This window comes from Chiloscyllium plagiosum, unplaced genomic scaffold (assembly GCF_037043375.1).
Source record: "Chiloscyllium plagiosum isolate Xiang-an unplaced genomic scaffold, Cpla_swu_hap1 HiC_scaffold_1, whole genome shotgun sequence".
NCBI classification, from domain to species: Eukaryota; Metazoa; Chordata; class Chondrichthyes; order Orectolobiformes; family Hemiscylliidae; genus Chiloscyllium; species Chiloscyllium plagiosum.
In genome coordinates this window covers 135114269-135135413 of record NW_028270139.1, presented here as the reverse complement: position 1 = coordinate 135135413, position 21145 = coordinate 135114269, and the positions used below count along the sequence as shown (strand labels likewise).

General features: G+C 42.8%; 1 protein-coding gene across 1 annotated transcript in view; it reads right to left on the bottom strand.

Moving 5' to 3' along the window:
* Positions 1–21145, bottom strand: part of nelfa (negative elongation factor complex member A) — an 81860-nt gene that overhangs the window by 18785 nt on the left and 41930 nt on the right. The window contains exon 2 of the mRNA XM_043712769.2: positions 1585–1756. Coding sequence (XP_043568704.1) covers positions 1585–1756 — 172 coding nt within the window. The remainder of the gene's footprint in view (positions 1–1584; positions 1757–21145) is intronic.

Sequence of the window (21145 nt, the reverse complement as noted above, 5' to 3'; positions counted from 1 at the left end):
TCCAGCGAGTACAGACCCAGAGTCCTCAGCCACTCCTCATATGGCAAGCCCTTCATCTCTAGAATCATTCTTGTGAACCTCCTCTGGACTCCCTCCAACGCCAGCATAACCTTCCTTAGATATGAGACCCAAAACTGGAAAAAGAAAGGAGAATTAATATTTCAAGCCCAATAATCCTTCTTCAGAACATGTCTGCTCTGAGGAAAGGTCACTGGACTTGAAATGCTCACTCTCTTTTCTCTCCAAGGTTCTACTAGACATGCTGAGATTCACCTGAAAATTCTGTTTTTGCTTCAGATCTTCATTGCCACTACAAATAAACAAACAACTGTGGATAAAGAGCCAGGTTTGGGAGTGAGTGACAGCAACCTAGACCGCACAACCAGCAGGATAAGGAGGGGCATCGTATTGATATGAACGATGTCCAATGCACATACAGTGGAAAATAAGTGACATCTAGTTAACATACCATTGCGTACCATAGTACCAGTCATTTAAATTGGTGGAATAGCTCAAGGGGCTGAATTGCCTATTCCTACTCCTAGATCTTACATATGTTGATCCAATTAGAAACTGAATACATGACATAAGGTATAAAAGAGAGGAGATGAGGCATTGTGGATTTTTGTCAGAGTTCAGTCTTAGAATGTTTAAGACCAACTTTTCCCGTGTACACAAATAAATGATTAGATTCGATTCCAAAGTGTGGAAACAGGCCCTTCGGCCCAACCAGTCCACACCGACCCTCCGAAGAGTAACCCGTTCAGATCTATTTCCCTCGGACTAATGCACCTAACACTATGGGCAATTCACCTGACCTGCACATTTTTGGACTGTGGGAGGAAACCGGAGCACCTGGAGGAAACCCACGCAGACACAGGGAAAATGTGCAAACTCCACACAGACAGTCACCTGAGGCTGGAATCAAACCTGGGATCCTTAGTGCTGTGAGGCAGTAGTGCTAACCACTGAGCCACCGTGCTGCGCCTGATCATAACCTGAACCAGAGGTTCCTGATGAATTGTTGAATTGAATCACAACAGGTCTATTCCTGTTCAGATTAGCCTGGCTGTCAATAGTGCAAGTCTTGGCTTGGCAACTGCGAATAATATATCAGATACCAGGGTTCTGAAATTAACAGAGGTATCCAAAATTATACATGGTTTTGATAGAGTGGACAGGAAGAATTGTGCCCATCGCTAGGAGGGCCAGAAACCAGAAATTGAGAAAAAAATCACAACAGGTAAGGTTGGGGAACACATTATTTTATTTTAATATGCAGTGTATAGCAATCTGGAAAGTAGCCTGAATGGAATGCAATCAGAATGGTCAATAATCTTTTAAAAATGAAAGTGAAAACATACTTAAAAAGTAGAGATTCTGTATACCAGTATTGCACTATGGTATCACAGCATGCTATTTTATTTAAAGAAATTAAGTAGAATCTAAACGTTAGAACCGTTTAACTGAATTCAGACACCCTATTTTTTAAGCAATGGTTTTGTTTTCCTTTAAAGTAAATGTAAATAACCTCGATTAAATTGTCAAGTTTTGGGAACCTAGTGGAAGTGAATACTGAAGTACCTTTTTCTCGGAGTTCCCCAAGAATTTCTTGCAGATTCTGATTGTGTTCCTCAAGTTCAAGATTGAGAGAGCCAGTTTCAGGGAAGGTCTTTAGAATATCTGCCACCATCTGAACCCAAGAGTCAGTATCCATTGCAGCAAGGTGAACAATTTCAGTCAAGGAACTTTTCATCTGCAAGACAAGTAGAGATATGTCAGAGGAATAGAGGTCTACAGCACAGAAATAAGCCCTTTGGCCTACTGTGTTTGTGCTGGTCAAAAAAAAAACACCTAATTATTCTAATCCCATTTTCCAGCACATGACCTATAATTTTCTATGCCTTGGCATTATAAACATACTTATGGTGATGAGTCAAACTCGGAAATGGGAGCTCCACAGAAAAAGGTTCTCAACATCAATATAATAGTGAAACTATATAATAGAGTCATACAGATGCATACCACAGAAACAGACCCTTTGGTGCAACTTGTCCATGCCGACCAGATATCCTTAGCTAATCTAGTCCGATTTGCCAGCGCTTGGCCCATATCCCTCTAAACACTTCCTATTCATATATCCATCCAGATGCCTTTTAATGCTGTAATTGTATCAGCCTCCACAACTTCCTCTGGCAGCTCATTCCATACATGCACCACCCTCTGCATGAAAAGGTTGCCCAGAGGTCCCTTTTAAGCTTTTCCCCTCCCACACTAAACCTTAGCCCTCTAGTTTTGGACTCTCCAACCCCAGTGAAAAGACCTTGTCTATTTATCCTATCCATGTCCCTCATGATTTTGTAAAGCTCTATAAAAGGTCACCCCCAGCCTCTGATGCTCCAAGGAAAACAGCCCCAGCCTATTCAGTCTCTCCCTATAGTTCAAATCCTCCAACAGCTGCAACATGACCTCCCAACTTCTATACTCAATGTTCTGATCAATAAAGGAAAGCATACCAAACACCTTCTTCACTATGCTATCTACCTGCGACTCTACTTTCAAGGAGCTACAAACCTCTACTCCAAGGTCTCTTAGTTCGGCTACACTCCCCTAGGACCTTACTATTAAGTGTATAAGTCTTGCTAAGATTTGCCTTTCCAAAATGTAGTGCCTCATGTTTACCTAGATTAAACTCCATCTGCCACTCCTCAGCCCATTGGCCCATCTGATCAAGATCCCGTTGTAATCTGAGGTAACCTTTTTCGCTGTCCACTACACCTCCAATTTTGGGGTTATCTGCAATCTTACTAACCATACCTCCTACGTTCACACCCAAATCATTTATATAAATGACTAAAAGCAATGGACCCAACACCGATCCTTATGGCACACCACTGGTCACAGGCCTCCAGTCTGAAAGATAACCCTCCACCACCACCTTTCTTAAATAGTGGCACCAATGTCCAGTCTTCCAGCACCTTACCTGTGACTATCAATGATACAAATATTTCAGCAAGGGGCCAAATCACTTCTCTAGCTTCCCACAGAGTTCTAGGGTACACCTGATCAGGACCTGGGGATTTATCCACTTTTATTCATTTTAAGACATACAGCAACACCGCCTCTGTAATATGGACATTTTTCAAGATGTCACAAATTGTGAATAGACTATCATTCATGCTGTTTGTAATAAAAAGAATGAGGCAGAGGTGATGAGAAGCGGTTACAATGAAACACAAGCAAGTGGCAAAAAATAAAGCACAAATCTCAAATCAAAAACTAAATTCGTTCTGCAATGGCTTATCTTCTTGCAAGTCTAGGAAACGTGAGATTATATGATGATTACATAGTTCCCTACCCCTAACCCATGTAGCTAGAAGAGCAGGTTTAGGCTTGATGGGTGAGGAGGAAGGGGATGAAACAGCAAACACAGCTGAAAGGATGGACTCACCATCCGTGACATTATAGTCCATGAATTCCTTGCACTTGCTGGGTGGTGGGGGGAGGAGATTAGGAGATACAGGAAACCACTGTCACTCCAAAAATATCATCTTTGCTCCAGCACAGCAATGCTGGAATAGGAGGCAGTTTGGATAGAGGAGAATGAATCCTGACAGTAATTGATGTTGACAAGGAATTCAGTTCAAGAATGGGCAAACCAGAAGTGTGCCAGATGTTATCATCTTCATCCTCTGGAGTGGACGGTGGCAAGGGGAAATAATTATGAATTTACTTGAAAGTAGGACAACCTTGAGCAGACGGATAGCTGCAGCAGCGACCTCTGTTGGCCATTTTGTATCCTTACATTTGAGCCACATAAATTTTGTGAATTTAATAATATGGTTACACCAAGCAACATGTTATGTAGTACATTATGCTTATGCTATTTTTAGTTCAGTTTGAGCTTCACCAGGTTGACAACTCATTTTTGCCTGAAGTTGCTCCTGGCATGATCTCCTGCACTTTTCATTGAACCAGGCTGATCCCTTGACTTGATGGTAATAGTTTTGGGAGGGTATGTCAGGTTGCAGATTGTATTGGAGTATGGTTCTGCTACTGTTGATGGCCCACAGCACCTCATGGACATCTAATTGAGTGCTGGATCAGTTTGAAGACTAACCTATTTACCACAGTGCTAGTGCTACACAACATGGTGCAAGGTATTATTTTTCCTTTATTCACTTGAGAGACTTGGGTGTCACTGGCTGTCCAGCACTTATTACCCTTCCCTAGTTGCCTTTGAGAAAGTGAAGGGGGGAACTACATTGATGAGACACCATTTAGCGTGGTGATAATACCACAGCGTGAAGGATATTCTCAAGGTGAATGCAGGACTTTGTCTCCACAAGGACTGTGCGATGGTTACTCTTACCGGTGCTGTGATAGACAGATGCATCTACAGCTGGTAGATTGGTAAGGATGAGGTCAAGCATATTTTGCCGTTTTGTTTGTTACCCACCTGCTACACCCCAAAATAGCAGCAGTGTCCCTTAGGATCCGACCAACTCAATTAATATTGCTGCTGCCAAGCCACTCTTGGTAGTGTAAATTGAAATCCCTCACCGAGTACATTCTGCACCTACAGCACGATCAGTGCTTCCTCGATGTGCTGTTCAATGTGGAGAAGCACTGATTTATCAGTTCAGTGAGGACACTACACAGTAATCAACAGGTTTCCTTGCCCCATGTTTGACCTGACTCAATGAGATTTAATGGTGTCCAGGGTCTATGTTGAGGACTACCAGGACAACTCCTTCCTGACTGTTATACCACTGTGACACCACCACTGCTGGTGAGACTGGACAAATCCACAGATGGTGATGGTCATGTTGAGGATATTGTCAGGTATGATTCCACGAGTATGATTATGTCAGGGTGTTGCTGGACTCATGAGACAGCTCTCCCAATTTTGGCACGAAACCCCAAGAGGACAGTGCAGGGTCGACTGGGCTGCTTTCCCTTTGGCATTTGGGAAATGGTCAACAACAGGTGGTTTATCCGGTCTGATTTCTTTTGAGACTTTGCAGCGATTGTCACAACTGAATGGTTTGCTAGGCCATTTCAGAATGCAGTTAAAAGTCAACCACATTACGGTGGGTCAGGAGTCACATATAAAGTAGACCAGGTAAGGAGGACAGATTTCCTTCCCTGAAGGACACTTGTTGAACCAGATGACAATTGACAGAAGTCGCATCATCATCATTAGACTCTTCATTCCAGATATTTATTGAATTCAAATTCCACTCTGGGTCGCCAGAACATTACAGAGTTTCTGGTACTCTAGGATATCCATTGCCTCCCTATTAAAGAAAATCTACTTCGTCCCACCTAGGAGGTAAAAATCAATATTAATTTAAATAAATCATATGGCCAATTTTGACGGTATTAGACAAGAACTTTTGAAAGCCGAGTGGGGGCAGACGTTCGCCAGTAAAGAGACGGCTGAAAAATGGGAAGCCTTCAGAAAGGAGATAACGAGAATCCAGAAAAAGTATATTCCTGTTAGCGTGAAAGGAAAGGCTGGTGGATATAGGAAATGCTGGATGACGAAAAAAATTGAGGGCTTGGTTAAGAAAAAGAAGGAAGCATATAGACAGAATAGATCGAGTGAATCCTGAGAAGAGTATAAAGGAAGTAGGAGTATACTTAAGAGGGAAATCAGGAGGGCAAAAAGGGGGCATGAGCTAGAATTAAGGAGAATCCAAAGCTATTTTTACAAAAACATTAAGGACAAAAGGGTAACTAGGGAGAGAATAGGGCCCCTCAAAGATCAGCAAGGTGGCCTTTGTATGGAGCCACAGAAAATGGGGAAGATACTAAATGAGTATTTTGCATCCGTATTTACTGTGGAAAAGGATATGGAAGATATAGACTGTAGGGAAATAGATGGTGACATCTTGCAAAATGTCCAGATTACAGAGGAGGAAGTGCTGGATGTCTTGAAATGCAGAAAAGTAGATAAATCCTCAGGACCTGATCAGGTGTACCCGAGAACTCTGTGGGAAATTAGAGAAGTGATTGCTGGTCCTCTTGCTGAGATATATGTATCATCGATAGTCACAGGTGAGGTGCCAGACGACTGGAGGTTGGCTAACATGGTGCTACTGTTTAAGAAGGGTGGTAAGGACAAGCCAGGGAACTTTTACCAGTGAGCCTGACCTCAGTGTTTGGCAAGTTGTTGGAGGGAATTCTGAGGGACAGGATGTACATGCATTTGGAAAGGCAAGGACTGATTAGGGATAGTCAACATGGCTTTGTGCATGGGAAATCATATCTCACAAACTTGATTGAGTTTTTTTGAAGAAGTAACAGAGGATTGATGAGGGCAGAGCAGTAGATGTGATCTATATGGACTTCAGTAAGGGGTTCGACAAGGTTGATTGATTAGCAAGGTTAGATCTCACGGAATACAGGGAGAACTAGCCATTTGGATGCAGAACTGGCTCAAAGGTAGAAGACAGAGGATGGTGGTGGAGGGTTGTTTTTCAGACTGGAGGCCTGTGACCAGTGGAGTGCCACAAGCATCAGTGCTGGGCCCTCTACTTTTTGTCATTTATGTAAATGATTTGGATGTGAACATAAGAGGTACAGTTAGTAAGTTTGCAGATGACACCAAAATTGGAGGTATAGTGGACAGCGAAGAGGGTTACCTCAGATTACAGCAGGATCTGGACCAGATGGGCCAATGGGCTGAGAAGTGGCAGATCGAGTTTAATTCAGATAAATGCGAGGTGCTGCATTTTGGGAAAGCAAATCTTAGCAGGACTTATACACTTCATGGTAAGGTTCTAGGGAGTGTTGTTGAACAAAGAGACCTTGGAGTACAGGTTCATAGCTCCTTGAAAGTGGAGTCGCAGGTAGATTGGATAGTGAAGGAGGCGTTTGGTATGCTTTCCTTAATTGGTCAGAGTATTGAGTACACGATTTGAGAGGTCATGTTGCGGCTGGACAAGACATTGGTTAGGCCACTGTTGGAATATTGCATGCAATTCTGGTCTCCTTCCTATCGGAAAGATGTTGCGAAACCTGAAAGGGTTCAGAAAAGATTTACAAGGATGTTGCCAGGGTTGGAGGATTTGAGCTATAGGGAGAGGCTGAACAGGCTGAGGCTGTTTTCCCTGGAGCGGAGGCTGAGGGGCGACCTTACAGAGGTTTACAAAATTATGAGGAGCATGGATAGGGTAAATAGGCAAAGTCTTTTCCCTGGGGTTGGGGAGTCCAGAACTAGAGGACATCGATTTAGGATGAGAGGGGAAAGATATAAAAAGAGATCTACAGGGCAACTTTTTCACGCAGAGGGTGGTACGTGTATGGAATGAGCTGCCAGAGGAAGTGGAGGTGGCTGGTACAATTGCAACATTTAAGAGACAGTTGGATGGGTATATGAATAGGAAGATTTGGAGGGATAGGGGCCGGGTGCTGGCAGGTGGGATTAGATTGGGTTGGGATATCTGGTCAACATGGACGAGTTGGACCGAAGAGTCTGTTTCCACGCTGTACATCTCTATGACTCTATATGCATCAAAGCAATAGCTTCAATTTATCATTCATTTAACAAACATAAATTCAACTAATCTACTATAGTTCCTGGTCTCTCCGTGCCTTCTCATTCTCAGATCCAAAGTGGATATCCTCTTAACATATACAATGGATTCTACTCACTATATCTTGCCCTCTCACACGCACACATTTTTACACCCATTTCTTGTCCTTAGTGATATTCTTCCATTTAACATAAATGGTATACTTCCAGGTCTTTGGTTTATTCCTTCCTCCTTAAACAAATGCGGCATTTACAATTTTTGACTCAAGCATACAGAATTCCAGAATCCTGAAAACTTCAGAAAATTGTGATTAAATGTGCAATTTTCTCACCCATTCTTTAATATCCAGGAATCAGACCCTGGAGGCTTACCCAAGGTTGACTATTTCTTTGATACTTAAAATCAACAACTTGTGCCAATCTAATCCTTACCTTGACTTAATTTGAGGTTTCCTTGTACCACTGGAATATTGTCCTCTATTTCCATTGTCACAAGAGATACAAAGTACATACAGAAACAGAATGAGATACAGCGCATCAAGTCTTCTCTGCCATTTAATATAGTCATGATTGACCAAACATTTCAATGCCTTTTATGACAGCATCCCATAATTATGTACGCCATTGGTAATTATAAATCTATCAAACTTTACATTAAATATACTCAAAGACTGAGCTTCCCTCGCCCTCTGGGTAGAGGATTCCAAAGATTCACTCCCGTCAGAATAAAGGAATGCCTTCTCATTTCTGTGCTCAGTGACATTCCCTTTATTTTGAAATTGTGCCCCAATCAGGGAAACATCTTACTTGCAATGAAGTATTTTGTAAGTTTCAATGAGATCATCAGTCAGTCTTCTCGACTTTAACAATATAGATCCAGTTTACCCAATCTTCCACTTTGTAAGACAGTCCAACAATCCCAGGAATAAGTCTGGTGAACCTCTGTCGCACTCCCTCAATGGTAATAATATATTTTCTGAGGTAGAGAGATCAAAATTGTTATAGCACCCCAGATGTGGTCACCAATCTCATTTACAATACCTCTATTCCCAACATCAAATTTCTTTCCAATAAAGACTAACATTTCATTAGCCTAATAGTTTGTGCATCTGCATGTTAGACTTCAGTGATTTGTTGACAAAGACACAGCTACCTTTGCACATCTAGACTTTCCAACCTCAACATTTAAGGAACATTCTGCAGGTGTTTCCCCGATCAAAGTGGATAGCATCACATCTATCCACAATACATTCTATCTGCCATGTTCTTGCAAACTCACTGAACTTCGCCAAATCCTCTTGAAACCACTTTATCCTTCCCATAACACATAATCGCTTAGCTTCATACCATCTGCAAATTTGGAAATATTACATTTGATATATACAATGAACAGTTGTTGCCCAAGTATGGATCTTTGTAGTATCCCAATAGTCACACAGTCTGCCAACTTAATAGTGACCCATTTATGCCTCTCCTTTGTCTGTTAGCCAATCCTTAAAGCCAAGAGTACATTACTGACCATCCCATGTGTTTTAACTTTGCTAATCAAACTCATGTGGTAGACCTTAAAGGCCTTATTAAAAATATATTACATCCATCAAATCCTTTTTAATTAACATCCACAAAAAAATCCACATAGCTCATAAAACATGACTTCCCATTTGCAAATTCATGCTGACTATGCCCAATCAGATCATTTGTTTCAACTATCTACTTATAATGTCCTCTATAATAGATTCTAGCGTTTTCCCGGCTACTAATGTAAGGCTCACACATCTAATGCCCAGTTATCTCCTGCTCCCTCCTTAAATAGTAGAATTTAAGAATTTTGCTAGCTTCTGATATGCAGGAATCATTCCAGAACAAAGAGCAAAGAACAGTACTGAACAGGAATAGGCTGAATACAGGGAGAGCTAGCCATTTGGATACAGAACTGGCTCAAAGGTAGAAGACAGAGGGTGGTGGTGGAGGGTTTTTCAGACTGGAGGCCTATGACCAGTGGAGTGCTACAAGGATCAGTGCTGGGCTCTCTACTTTTTGTCATTTATGTAAATGATTTGGATGTGAGCATAAGAGGTACAGTTAGTAAGTTTACAGATGACACCAAAATTGGAGGTATAGTGGACAGTGAAGAGGGTAACCCCAGATTACAACAGGATCTGGACCAGATGGCCAATGGGCTGAGAAGTGGCAGATCGAGTTTAATTCAGATAAATGCGAGGTGCTGCATTTTGGGAAAGCAAATCTTAGCAGGACTTATACACTTCATGGTAAGGTCCTAGAGAGTGTTGCTGAACAAAGAGACCTTGGAGTGCAGTTCATAGCTCCTTGAAAGTGGAGTCGCAGTTAGATAAGATAGTGAAGAAGGTATTTGGTATACTTTCCTTTATTAGTCGGAATATTGAGTACAGGAGTTGGGCGGTCATGTTGCAGCTGTACAGGACATTGGTTAGGCCACTGTTGGAATATTGCGTGCAATTCTGGTCTCCTTCCTATTGGAAAGTTTTGTGAAACTTGAAAGGGTTCAGAAAAGATTTACAAGGATGTTGCCAGGATTGGAGGATCTGAGCCACAGGGAGACGCTGAACAGGCTGGGGCTGTTTTCCCTGGAGCGCCGGAGGCTGAGGGGTGACCTTATAGAGGTTTACAAAATTATGAGGGGCATGGATAGGATAAATAGACAAAGTCTTTTCCCTGGGGTCGGTGAGTCCAGAACTAGAGGGCATAGGTTTAGGGTGAGAGGGGAAAGATATAAAAGAGACCTAAGGGGCAACTTTTTCACACAGAGGGTGGTACATGTATGGAATGACCTGCCAGAGGATGTGGAGGAGGCTGGTACAATTGCAACATTTAAGAGGCATTTGGATGGGTATATGAATAGGAAGGGTTTGGAGGGATATGGGCCAGGTGCTGGCAGGTGGGACTAGATTGGGTTGGGATATCTGGTTGGCATGGACAGGTTGGACCAAAGGGTCTGTTTCCATGCTGTACATCTCTATGACTCTTTGGCCCACCAAGCCTACACTGATACAACCAAACTGAAAATCCCTTGCCTCTGCGTATCCCTCCATTCCCTACCTATGCATGTATCTGCTCCTCTGTGTAAAATTAAAATACACTTGCATCTACTTTAAACTTTCCTCCTTTTAGCTGAAACCTATATACCCAAAGTAATTGACATTTCCTGCCTGGGAAAGAAAGCTCCAATGATTCATGCCTCTCAATTTTGTAAATTATCAGGGCGCCCATCAGCCTCCAAATGAAAACAAACCACGTTTGTCAGTCTCTCCTCACAGCTAATCCCTCCAAGCCAGGCAACATCCTGGTCAACCTTTTCGATACCCTCTCCAAAGCCTCCACTTCCTTCCAATAGTGAGGCCACATTTGGAATATTGTGTACAGTTGTATACAATCTTTTACAATCTTCAATTTTCTTTTTCGGCCACAGTTGACTGATCATTTTGAATTTTCTCACCTTTAAGTAATGTGCGATTACTATAGCTATGTAATAACTATTAAATACTGAGCATTGCCAATGTACAGTCATGACTTATAATGTACTTTCGCAACCGGCTCCAGCTGATTTATACTTGTATTCATAATTCCCTTATTCAAATTTAACACCCTTATTTCAGACTAAATCACCTCACTTTCAAACATGAAAGATTCTATCATGCTGTGGTCACTCATCCCTAAAAGGTATGTTTTTTGCAACATTATTAATTAGCCCCTTTTTAACTACTCAATACCAGATATAAAATAGCTTGTCCTCGAAATCAGGCCAATATTCTACTCTAGAAGACCATCCCTAAGACACTCCAGAACTCATCCTCCACAGTAATAATGCTCAATTGGAGCGGGGGATCAATGGGATCTCTTCTAAGGCAGATGGGACCTAGATGCAGAGTATAGGTTGCAGTTAAACTGGAGGGGCACGAATACCTTTGCAAGTTTGCTAGTACCACTCAGGAGGATTTAAACTAGTGTGGCAGGGATCAGGAACCAGCATAGTAAGTCAGCACATGGAGTCTTTCAAGAGAAGAAATGGGCCAAGTCAATAAGTCTCGTAGGAAGGACAGGCAGGGCCAGTTTCGTAAACAGGACGGGACTAGTGGTCGGAGATATATTTATGTTAATGCAATGAGTGTAAAAGATAAGGCAGATTAGCTTAGGGCCTGGATTAGTACATGGGACTATGATATGGTAGCCATTACAAAAATTCGGTTAAGGGACAGGTAGGACTAGCAGCTCAATGTTTCAGAGTTTAGATGTTTCAGGTATGATTGAGAAGGATATAAAAGGGATAGAGGAGTTGTACTACTAATTAAGGAGAATTTCACAGCTGTCCTAAGAGAAGACATCTTGGAGAACTTATCCAGCAGGGCAATATGGGTAGAATTTGGAAATAAGAAAGGTGCAATTACAATGATGGGGCTATTCTATGGGCCTACCAATACCCAGCAGAAATTAGAGGAATGTATATATAAACATCATGGAAAGTTGTTAAAACAACAAGGTTTTGGTACTGGGTGATTTTAATTTCCCCAATATTCACTGGGATTCCTTTTCAGCCAGAGACTTAGATGGGGCAGAATTCATTAGTTGCATCTAGATGACATTCTTGAAACAATATGTAGATAGTCCAAGGGCTCTATTAGACCTTGTACTGGGGAATCGGCCTGGCCAGGTGATTGAAATTTAAGGGAGCATTTAGGGAATAGTGATCATAATTCCCTAAGTTTTAAGATAGTTATGGAAAAGGGCAAGACTGGTAAGGTAAACCCATATCTCACATGAGAGCCAGTTGACTAGAGTTCAGGATCAGCATATTCCTGCGAAGATGAAAGATAAGAATGCCAAGATTTCGGAATCTTGGAATGATAAGACATGCTAGTTTAGTTCAAAACAAAAACTTTAAAGTTTAGGAAACAGAAATGAAAAAAGACCCTTGAGGAGTATAAAGGAAGCAGAAAATAACCAAAAAAATATTAGGACGGCTAGAAGCACCATGAAAATGTCCTTGGCTAATAGGATTAAAGTAGAATCCCAAGACATTTTATGCATACATTAGGAGCAACTGCACAAGACTTTAGTCAGGCCACATTTGGAAGACTGTGTGCAATTCTAGCTATCACACTATAGGAAGGATGTGGAGAATTTGGTGAGGGTGCAAAAGGAAGTTTACCAGGATATTGCCTGGATTGCAGTGTATCAATTCGAAGGAGAGGTTGGACAAAAGTGGACTGCCTTCAGTGGAGGCTGAGGGATGACCTGATAGAAGTATATAAAATTATGAGGCGTGGACAGTGTGGCTAGTCAGTCTCTTTCCCAGGGTGAAAATGTCAAATACTAGGGGACACAGATTTAAGGTGAGACACCCCTGGAAAGTTTAAATGACATGAGGTAAGTTTCTTTTCTTCTTTTGACACAGACGGAAGTAGGTGCCTGAAATGCATTGTCAGGGAGGTGACAGAAGCAGATACAATAGTAAGTTTGAAACATTTAAATAGATACGTGACAGACATTTTAGAGGGATACGAACCATGTGCAGGCAGATAGGATTACTTTAGAATAGCATAATGGGTGGGCAGAGGAGCCTCTCCAAAGCTTCCACATCTTTCCTAAAGTGAGGCGACCAGAACTGCACACAGTACTCCAAACGTGGCCTTACCAAGGTCCTGTACAGCTGCAACATCACCTCACGACTCTTGAATTCAATCCCTCTGCTAATGAACACTAATACACCATAGGCCTTCTTACAAGCTCTATCCACCTGAGTAGCAACTTTCAAAGAGCTATGAACACAGACCACAAGATCCCTCTGCTCCTCCACCTTACTAAGAACCCTACCATTAATCCTGTATTCCGTATTCTTATTTGTCCTTCCAAAATGGACAACCTCACACTTGACAGGGTTGAACTCCATCTGCCATTCCTCAGCCCAGCTCTGCATCATATCCAAGTCCCTTTGCAGCCGACAACAGCCCTCCTCACTATCCACAACTCCACAGATCTTTGTATCGTCTGCAAATTTACTGACCCACCCTTCGACTCCCTCTTCCAAGTCATTAATAAAAATTACAAACAGCAGAGGACCCAGAACTGATCCCTGCGGAACTCCACTTGTAACTGGGCCCCAGGCTGAATATTTACCATCTACCACCACTCTCTGACTTCGACCGGTTAGCCAGTTCTCTATCCAGCTGGCCAAATTTCCCACTATCCCATGCCTCCTGACTTTCCGCATAAGTCTACCATGGGGAACCTTATCAAATGCCTTACTAAAATCCATGTACACTACATCCACTGCTCTACCCTCATCCACATGCTTGTTCATCTCCTCAAAGAATTCAATAAGACTTGTAAGGCAAGACCAACCCCTCTCAAATCCGTGCTGGCTGTCCCTAATCAAGCAGTGTCTTTCCCGATATTCATAAATCCTATCCCTCAGTACCCTTTCCATTACTTTGCCTACCACCGAAGAAAGACTAACTGGCCTGTAATTCCCGGGGTTATCCCTATTCCCTTTTTTGAACAGGGGCACAACATTCGCCACTCTCCAGTCCCCTGGTACCACCCCCGTTGACAGTGAAGACGAAAAGATCATTGCCAACGGCTCTGCAATTTCCTCTCTTGCTTCCCACATAATCCTAGGATATCTCTCGTCAGGTCCGGGGGACTTGCGTATCCTCAAGTTTTTCAAAATGCCCAACACATTTTCCTTCCTAACAAGTATCTCCTCTAGCTTACCAGTCCATTTCATATTCTCCTTTATAGCTTTAAATTAAGGGGGGGTAGATATAGGACTGAAGTTAGGGGTAGGTTCTTCACTCAGCGAGTCGTAAGTTCATGGAATGCCCTGCCAGTAGCAGTGGTGGATTCTCCCTCTTTATGGGCATTTAAGCGGGCATTGGATAGGTATATGGAGGATAGTGGGTTAGTATAGGTTAGGTGGGCTTGGATCGGCGCAACATCGAGGGCCAAAGGGCCTGTACTGCGCTGTATTCTTCTATGTTCTATGTTCTATTAACAATACGGTCCCTCTCATTTGTAAATACTGAAGAAAAGTACTCATTCAAGACCTCTCCTATCTCTTCTGACTCAATACACAGTCTCCCACTACTGTCCTTGATCGGACCTACCCTCGTTCTCGTCATTCTCATGTTTCTCACATACGCATAAAAGGCCTAGGGGTTATCCTTGATTCTACCCGCCAAAGATTTTTCATGCCCTCTCTTAGCTCTCCTAATCCCTTTCTTCAGCTCCCTCCTGGCTATCATGTATCCCTCCAACGCTGTCTGAACCTTGTTTCCTCAGCCTTATGTAAGCCTCCTTCTTCCTCTTTACTAGATATTCAACCTCCCTTGTCAACCAAGGTTCCCTCACACGACCATCTCTTTCCTGCCTGACAGGTACATACATATCAAGGACACGTCGTATCTGTTCCTTGAAAAAGTTCCACATTTCAATAACATCCTTCCCCGACAGCCTATGCTCCCAACTTATGCTCCTCAGATCCTGTCTTGCAGCATCGTATTTACCCTTCCCCCAATTGTAAAACCTACCCTGTTGCACGCACCTATCTCTCTCCATAACCAAGGTGAAAGTCACAGAATTGTGGTCACCATCACCAAAATGCTCACCCACTAACAAGCCCATCACTTATCCTGGTTCGTTACCGAGTACCAAATCCAATATGGCCTCCCCTCTGGTCGGACAATCTACATACGGAGTTAGAAAAGCTTCCTGGACACACTGCACAAACACCGCCCCGTCCAATCTACTTGATCTAAAGAGCTTCCAATCAATATTTGGGAAGTTGAAATCGCCCATGACTACTACCCTATGGCTTCTGCACCTTTCCAAAATCTGTTTCCCAATCTGTTTCTCCACATCTTTGCTGCTATTGGGGGGGCCTATAGTAAACACCCAACAAGGTGACTGCTCTTTTCCCAATTCTGACTTCAGCCCATACTACCTCCAAAGGCAGATCCCCCTCGAAGTGCCTTTCTGCAGCCATTATACCATTTCTAATTAGCAACGCCACACCCCTCCTTTTTTACCACCCTCCCTAATCTTACTGAAACAACTGTAACCAGGAACCGCCAACAACCATTCCTGTCCCTCTTCTATCCACGTTTCCATGATGGCCACAACATCGTAGTCCCAAGTACCAATCCACGCCTTAAGTTCACCCACCTTATTTCTGATGCTCCTTGCGTTGAAGTATACATACTTGAACCCATCTCGGTGTCTGCAAGTATTCTCTGTCAGTGCTACCTTCTCCACAGCCTTCCTACATTCTTGGACATCCTGAAAAACATCTAACCTACTTGCTGGACTACAAGTCCGGATCTCATCCCCCTGCCAAATTAGTTTAAACCCCCCCGAAGAGTGCTAGCAAACCTACCTCCCAGGATATTGGTGCCCTTCTGGTTCAGGTGCAATCCATCCTACTTGTACAGGTCCCACCTTCCCCAGAATGCAGTCCAATTGTCCAAATACCTGAAGCCCTCCCTCCTACACCATCCTTGCAGCCACGTGTTCAACTGCACTCTCTCCATATTCCTTGCCTCACTGTCACGTGGCACCGGCAACAACCTAGAGATGATGACTCTGTCCGTCCTAGCTTTTAGCTTCCAGCCTAACTCCCCGAGCTCCTGAATGACCTTCCCACCCCTCTTCCTACCTATGTTGTTGGTGCCAATGTGCACCACGACTTCTGGTTGCACACCCTCCCCCTTAAGGCTGAGCCTGTGAGGTGTTCTGCTTCTGTGCAAATTAAACCTTGCTGTTGTTTTGCTATATGCTTCTTTAATCTCCATATTTGTCTAAATATAGATCAAATCTCTAGACAACTCCTAGGTTTTTGTGCTTCAAATTTTGCTTTCAGTTGTTTTTCCAAATGCCTTTAAAATGGCTGATAGGTTGCCTAGCCTCACCTATTGGAGATACTAGTCAAATCTTGTTGGATCAGGGCAGCTTAGAATTATACCAATTACTTAGATCTAGGATAAAATCTTTCAGCACAAATTATTTCTTCCCTTGAATTTGTGGGGAATGCAATGAGAGCTAGGACTTTTGAGGCATTAGAGGGGAGCAGGATCAATAGCCCTCTTTTCTTAATTAGTGCATTGCGCGGCTTTGGGTTGGGGGGAAACTAGGAATGACAGATCAACATGGCTTTGGAGTTTAAAACAAAGTGCAAAGAAGTGAATGGGAATGAAAGATTTGTCACATAAGGGGTAATAAAACAAGAAGAAATAAGATGAAAATTCAAATTAACTTTACCTTAAGACCCCACTTGGCTATGATCTCCATGTAGGAAACATGACAGTATTTGGACTGAACTTCTACCTCCCCGTCTGCAATGGCTCAAACTCCAGATGCACAGAATTGTTCCGCACAGGTCTAAACAACTTGCATCATCACTTTAGATCATTTCATTATGGTACTTTGGGAGTGAAAGCCTAGAAGATACAATACTGTATCTGAATAAGTCAACCACCTTTTACTGCTTGCTCATTTTCAAAACAGAAACTTACACTGACTGTACCATAGGCATTTTAATGCCATTCCATACTCCACAAAATACAGAAATCCAGAAATTATTTGGTACCAAGCCAGACTGGACAAGTTATGGAACAAGGACAGAATCCCCCTGGTCCTCTCCTTCCACCCACCAAACTCCATATATATCGCATCATCCTCTGCCATTTCCGTCACCTACATACGGACCCAAAGTCTGTATTTCCCTTCCCACTCCTATCCGCTTTCCATAAAGACCATTCCCTCCGCAACTTCCTTGTCAGGTCCATGCCCCCAACCAACCCACCCTCCCTTGGCGCCACAGGAATTGCAAAACCTGCACCCACACCTCCCCCCTCACAGCCACCCAAGGCCCCAAAGGAGACTTCCACATCCATCAGAGTTTTACCTGCACTTCCACACGTCATTTACTGTATCCATTACTCCCGATGTGGTCTCCTCTACATTGGGAATACAGGACATCTACTTGCACAGCGCTTCAGAGAACATCTCCGGGACACCCACACCAAACAACCCCACTGCCCTGTGTCCTAATACTTCAACTCCCCCTCCCACTCCACCAAGAACAAGCAGGTTCTGGGCCTCCTCCACACCCACTCGGCAAATGGAGTAGAACACATCTTCCACCTCAGGACCCTCCAACCGCACAGTATCAATGTGGATTTCACCAGTTTCCTCACATCCCCTCCCCACATCTTATCCCAGTTCCTTCTAACTCAGCTCTGCCTTCATGACCAGCCCATCTTCCTTCCCATTTATCCACTCCACCGTCCTCTCTGACCAATCACCATTACTCCCACCTCCATTCACCTATTGCACTCTCAGCTACTTTGCCCCCAGACCCACCCCCTCAGCTCACAGCCTCATTCCTGATGAAGGGCTTTCGCTTGAAATGTCAATTCTCCTGTTCTTCCGTGCTGCCTGACCTGCTGTGCTTTTCCAGCACCACACTCTCGACTGAGCTCCAGTAACTGCAGTCCTCACTTTCACCAAATTATGGTATACATCTATTTAAGTTTAATATTTGAAGGAAAAGATTAGCAAAGAAAAATGTAGGTCTCTTACAATCAGAAATGGAGAAAATAATTGGTAACAAAGAAAAAGCAGAAGAATCGGATACAAAAATTGGCTTGATGGTAGGAAGCAGAGGGTAATAGTGGAAGGATGCTTGTCGGACTGGAGGCATGTGACTAGTGGAGTGCTTCAAGGGTCAGTGCTGGGCCCATTACTGTTTGTTATCTATATCAATGATTTGGATGAGAATGTACAAGGCATGATTAGTAAATTTGCTGATGACACTAAAATGAGAGGTATCGTGGACAGTGAGGAAGGTTTTCAGAAATTGCAGCAGGACCTTGATCAGTTGGGGAAATGGGCCGAGAAATGGTAAATGGAGTTTAAAAATGGATAAGTGTAAGGTCTTGCATTTTGGAAAGTCAAATCATGGTGAATGGTAAGGCCTTAAGAAGTGTAGTGAAACAAAGAGACCTTCGATTTCAGGTTCACTGTTGTCTGAAAGTGGAGTCACAGGTAGGCAGGGCAGTGAATGCAGCTTTTGGCACAAGAAGTTGGGAAGTTATGTTGCAGTTGTACAGGACATTGGTGTGGCCACACTTGGAGTAACGTGTTCAGTTTTGGTCACCTTGCTGTAGGAAGGATGTTATTAAACTGGAAAGAGTACAGAAGAAATTTACAAGGATGTTGCCTGGACACAATGTTTCAAGCTGCACAGATGTTGGACTAACTAGGACTGTTTTCTTCAGAGCTTAGGAGATTAAGTGGGGGACATTAGACCATAAGACATAGGAGAAGAAATCAGGCGATTCAGCCCATCAAGTCTGCTCCACCATTCAATCATGGCTGATAAGTTTCTCAACCTCATTCTCCCACTTTCTCCCGTAAATCTTGATCCCATTGACATTCAAGAACCTATCTCCATCTTAAATATACTCAATGACGTGGCCTCCACGGCCTTCGGTGGCAATGAATTCCATAGATTCACCACTCTCTGGCTGAAGAAGTTTCTCCTTATCTCTATTCTAAAACTATGCCCTCAGGTCCTAGTTTGTCCTACCAATGGAAACATCTTCCCAACATCCACTCTGTTCAGGTTATTCAGTATTCTGCAAGTTTCAATTACATCCCCCCCTCATCCTTCTAAACTCGATCGACCCAAAATCCTCAAATGTTTCTTATATGTTAAGCTGTTCATTCCTGGGACCCCCTTATATTGGAGGTATATAAGATCATGTGAGGCATGGATAAGGTGAATACACGCAGTCTTTTTCCCAGGGTTGGGGAATTGAGGACTAGGCATCAGTTTAAGGTTAAAGGGGAAAGAATAAAAGGGAATCAACAAGTTTTTTTTTGCATGGGGTGGGGGGGGGATAGGCATATGGAATGAGCTACTAGCAGAAGTGGTTGAGGCAGGTACATTAACAACATTCAAAAGGCATTTGGACAAATACATGGATAGGAAAGGAGAAGGATATGGGCCAAGTGCAGAAAAATGGGGATAGCTTGGACTGGCATTTTGGTAGGTATGGAACAGTTTGGGCCAAAGGGCCTATCTCTGTGCTGTAGGACTATCACTCAGTGACTCTAATTGAGCACAAATTTTGATTCTGTCTTCATAAAAGAGGACACAACTAAACACTAAGTAATGTTAGGGAACCAAGGATTGAGAGAGGGTGAGGAATTGAAGAAAATCTGTTTTAGTAATAAAAAAAAATGCAGGTGCTAGAGAAATTAATGGGCTAAAATGCCTAGGACCTGATAATCTGCAGAGAGAGACGAGAGCAGAAGCAGGCCATTCAGCACCAAGGGAAGTGGCCTTGGCAATATTGCATTGGTGGCCACCTCCCAAAATTCTTGGAAATTGTTCTTACAGATTGGAGGATGGTAAATGTAACCCCATCATTTAAAAAGGATGGACAGAAAAATAAAGAGAATCACAGATCAATTAGCCTAACATCAGTAGTGAGGCAACTATTAGAGTCCATCATAAAAGAGATGAAAATAGAACACTTGGAAAGCAATAACAAGATTCAACCAAGTCAGCATGGATTTATGAAAGGTACATCATGTTTAACTAATCCTCTGAGGTTTTCTGAAGATGTTTCTAGTATAATAAGGGCATACCAGTGGATGTGGTATATTTGGATATCAAAACAACTTTTGATAAAGTCCCATGTAAGAGTCTAGTGACCAAAATTAAAGCACATGGCATTGTGGGTAATACAATGGCACAGAGTGAGAATTGGTTGACAGACCAGAAACAGAGTGAGAATAAATGGATCTTTTTTCATGTGGCAGGCAGTGACGAGTGGTGTACTGGGCCATAGCTATTCATGGTATATTGGATGAGGGAACCAAATGAAATATTTCTAAGTTTGTTGATGACAAAGCCAGATGAGATTGAGAGTCTTCAGGGTGATCTGGACAAGTCAAACGTGTAAGCAAACCCACGATAGATGTAGTATTGCATGAATAAATGTGAAGTTATACAGTTTAGCATGAAAAACAGAACAGGAAGAATCTGATATGAGTGATCATATATTGGGAATTGTAGATGCACAGACCCATCTGAGTGTCCTTGTGAACCAAGCCAGTGAAAGCAGACAGGTGGGTACAGCAAGCAACTAGAAAGGAAAACATACATTAGCCTTCATTACAAGAGACTGAGTTCATAAGTCGGACACCTTGCTGCTGAAATACAGGGCCTTGATAAGACCACACGTTAGGCGCCATGTTCAATTTTGAACTCACTACCTATGTGGGAACATATTTGCCATAGTGGGAATTCAGCAAAGGTTCACTAGGTTGATAGCAGATATGGCAGGGCTATCGTATGAGTTGTATATAATTTGACTGGACTTCTATTCATGAGAGTTCAGAAGGATAAGAGAATACCTGATTGAAATATAAAAAGTTCTAACAGGTCAGGACAGACCAGATGTAAGGAGGATGTTGCTGTGGGAATCTAGAACTAAGGATCTCAGTCTCAGGATATAGGGTAGGGATAAGGAAAGCATTCCTTCACTCAAAGGTCAG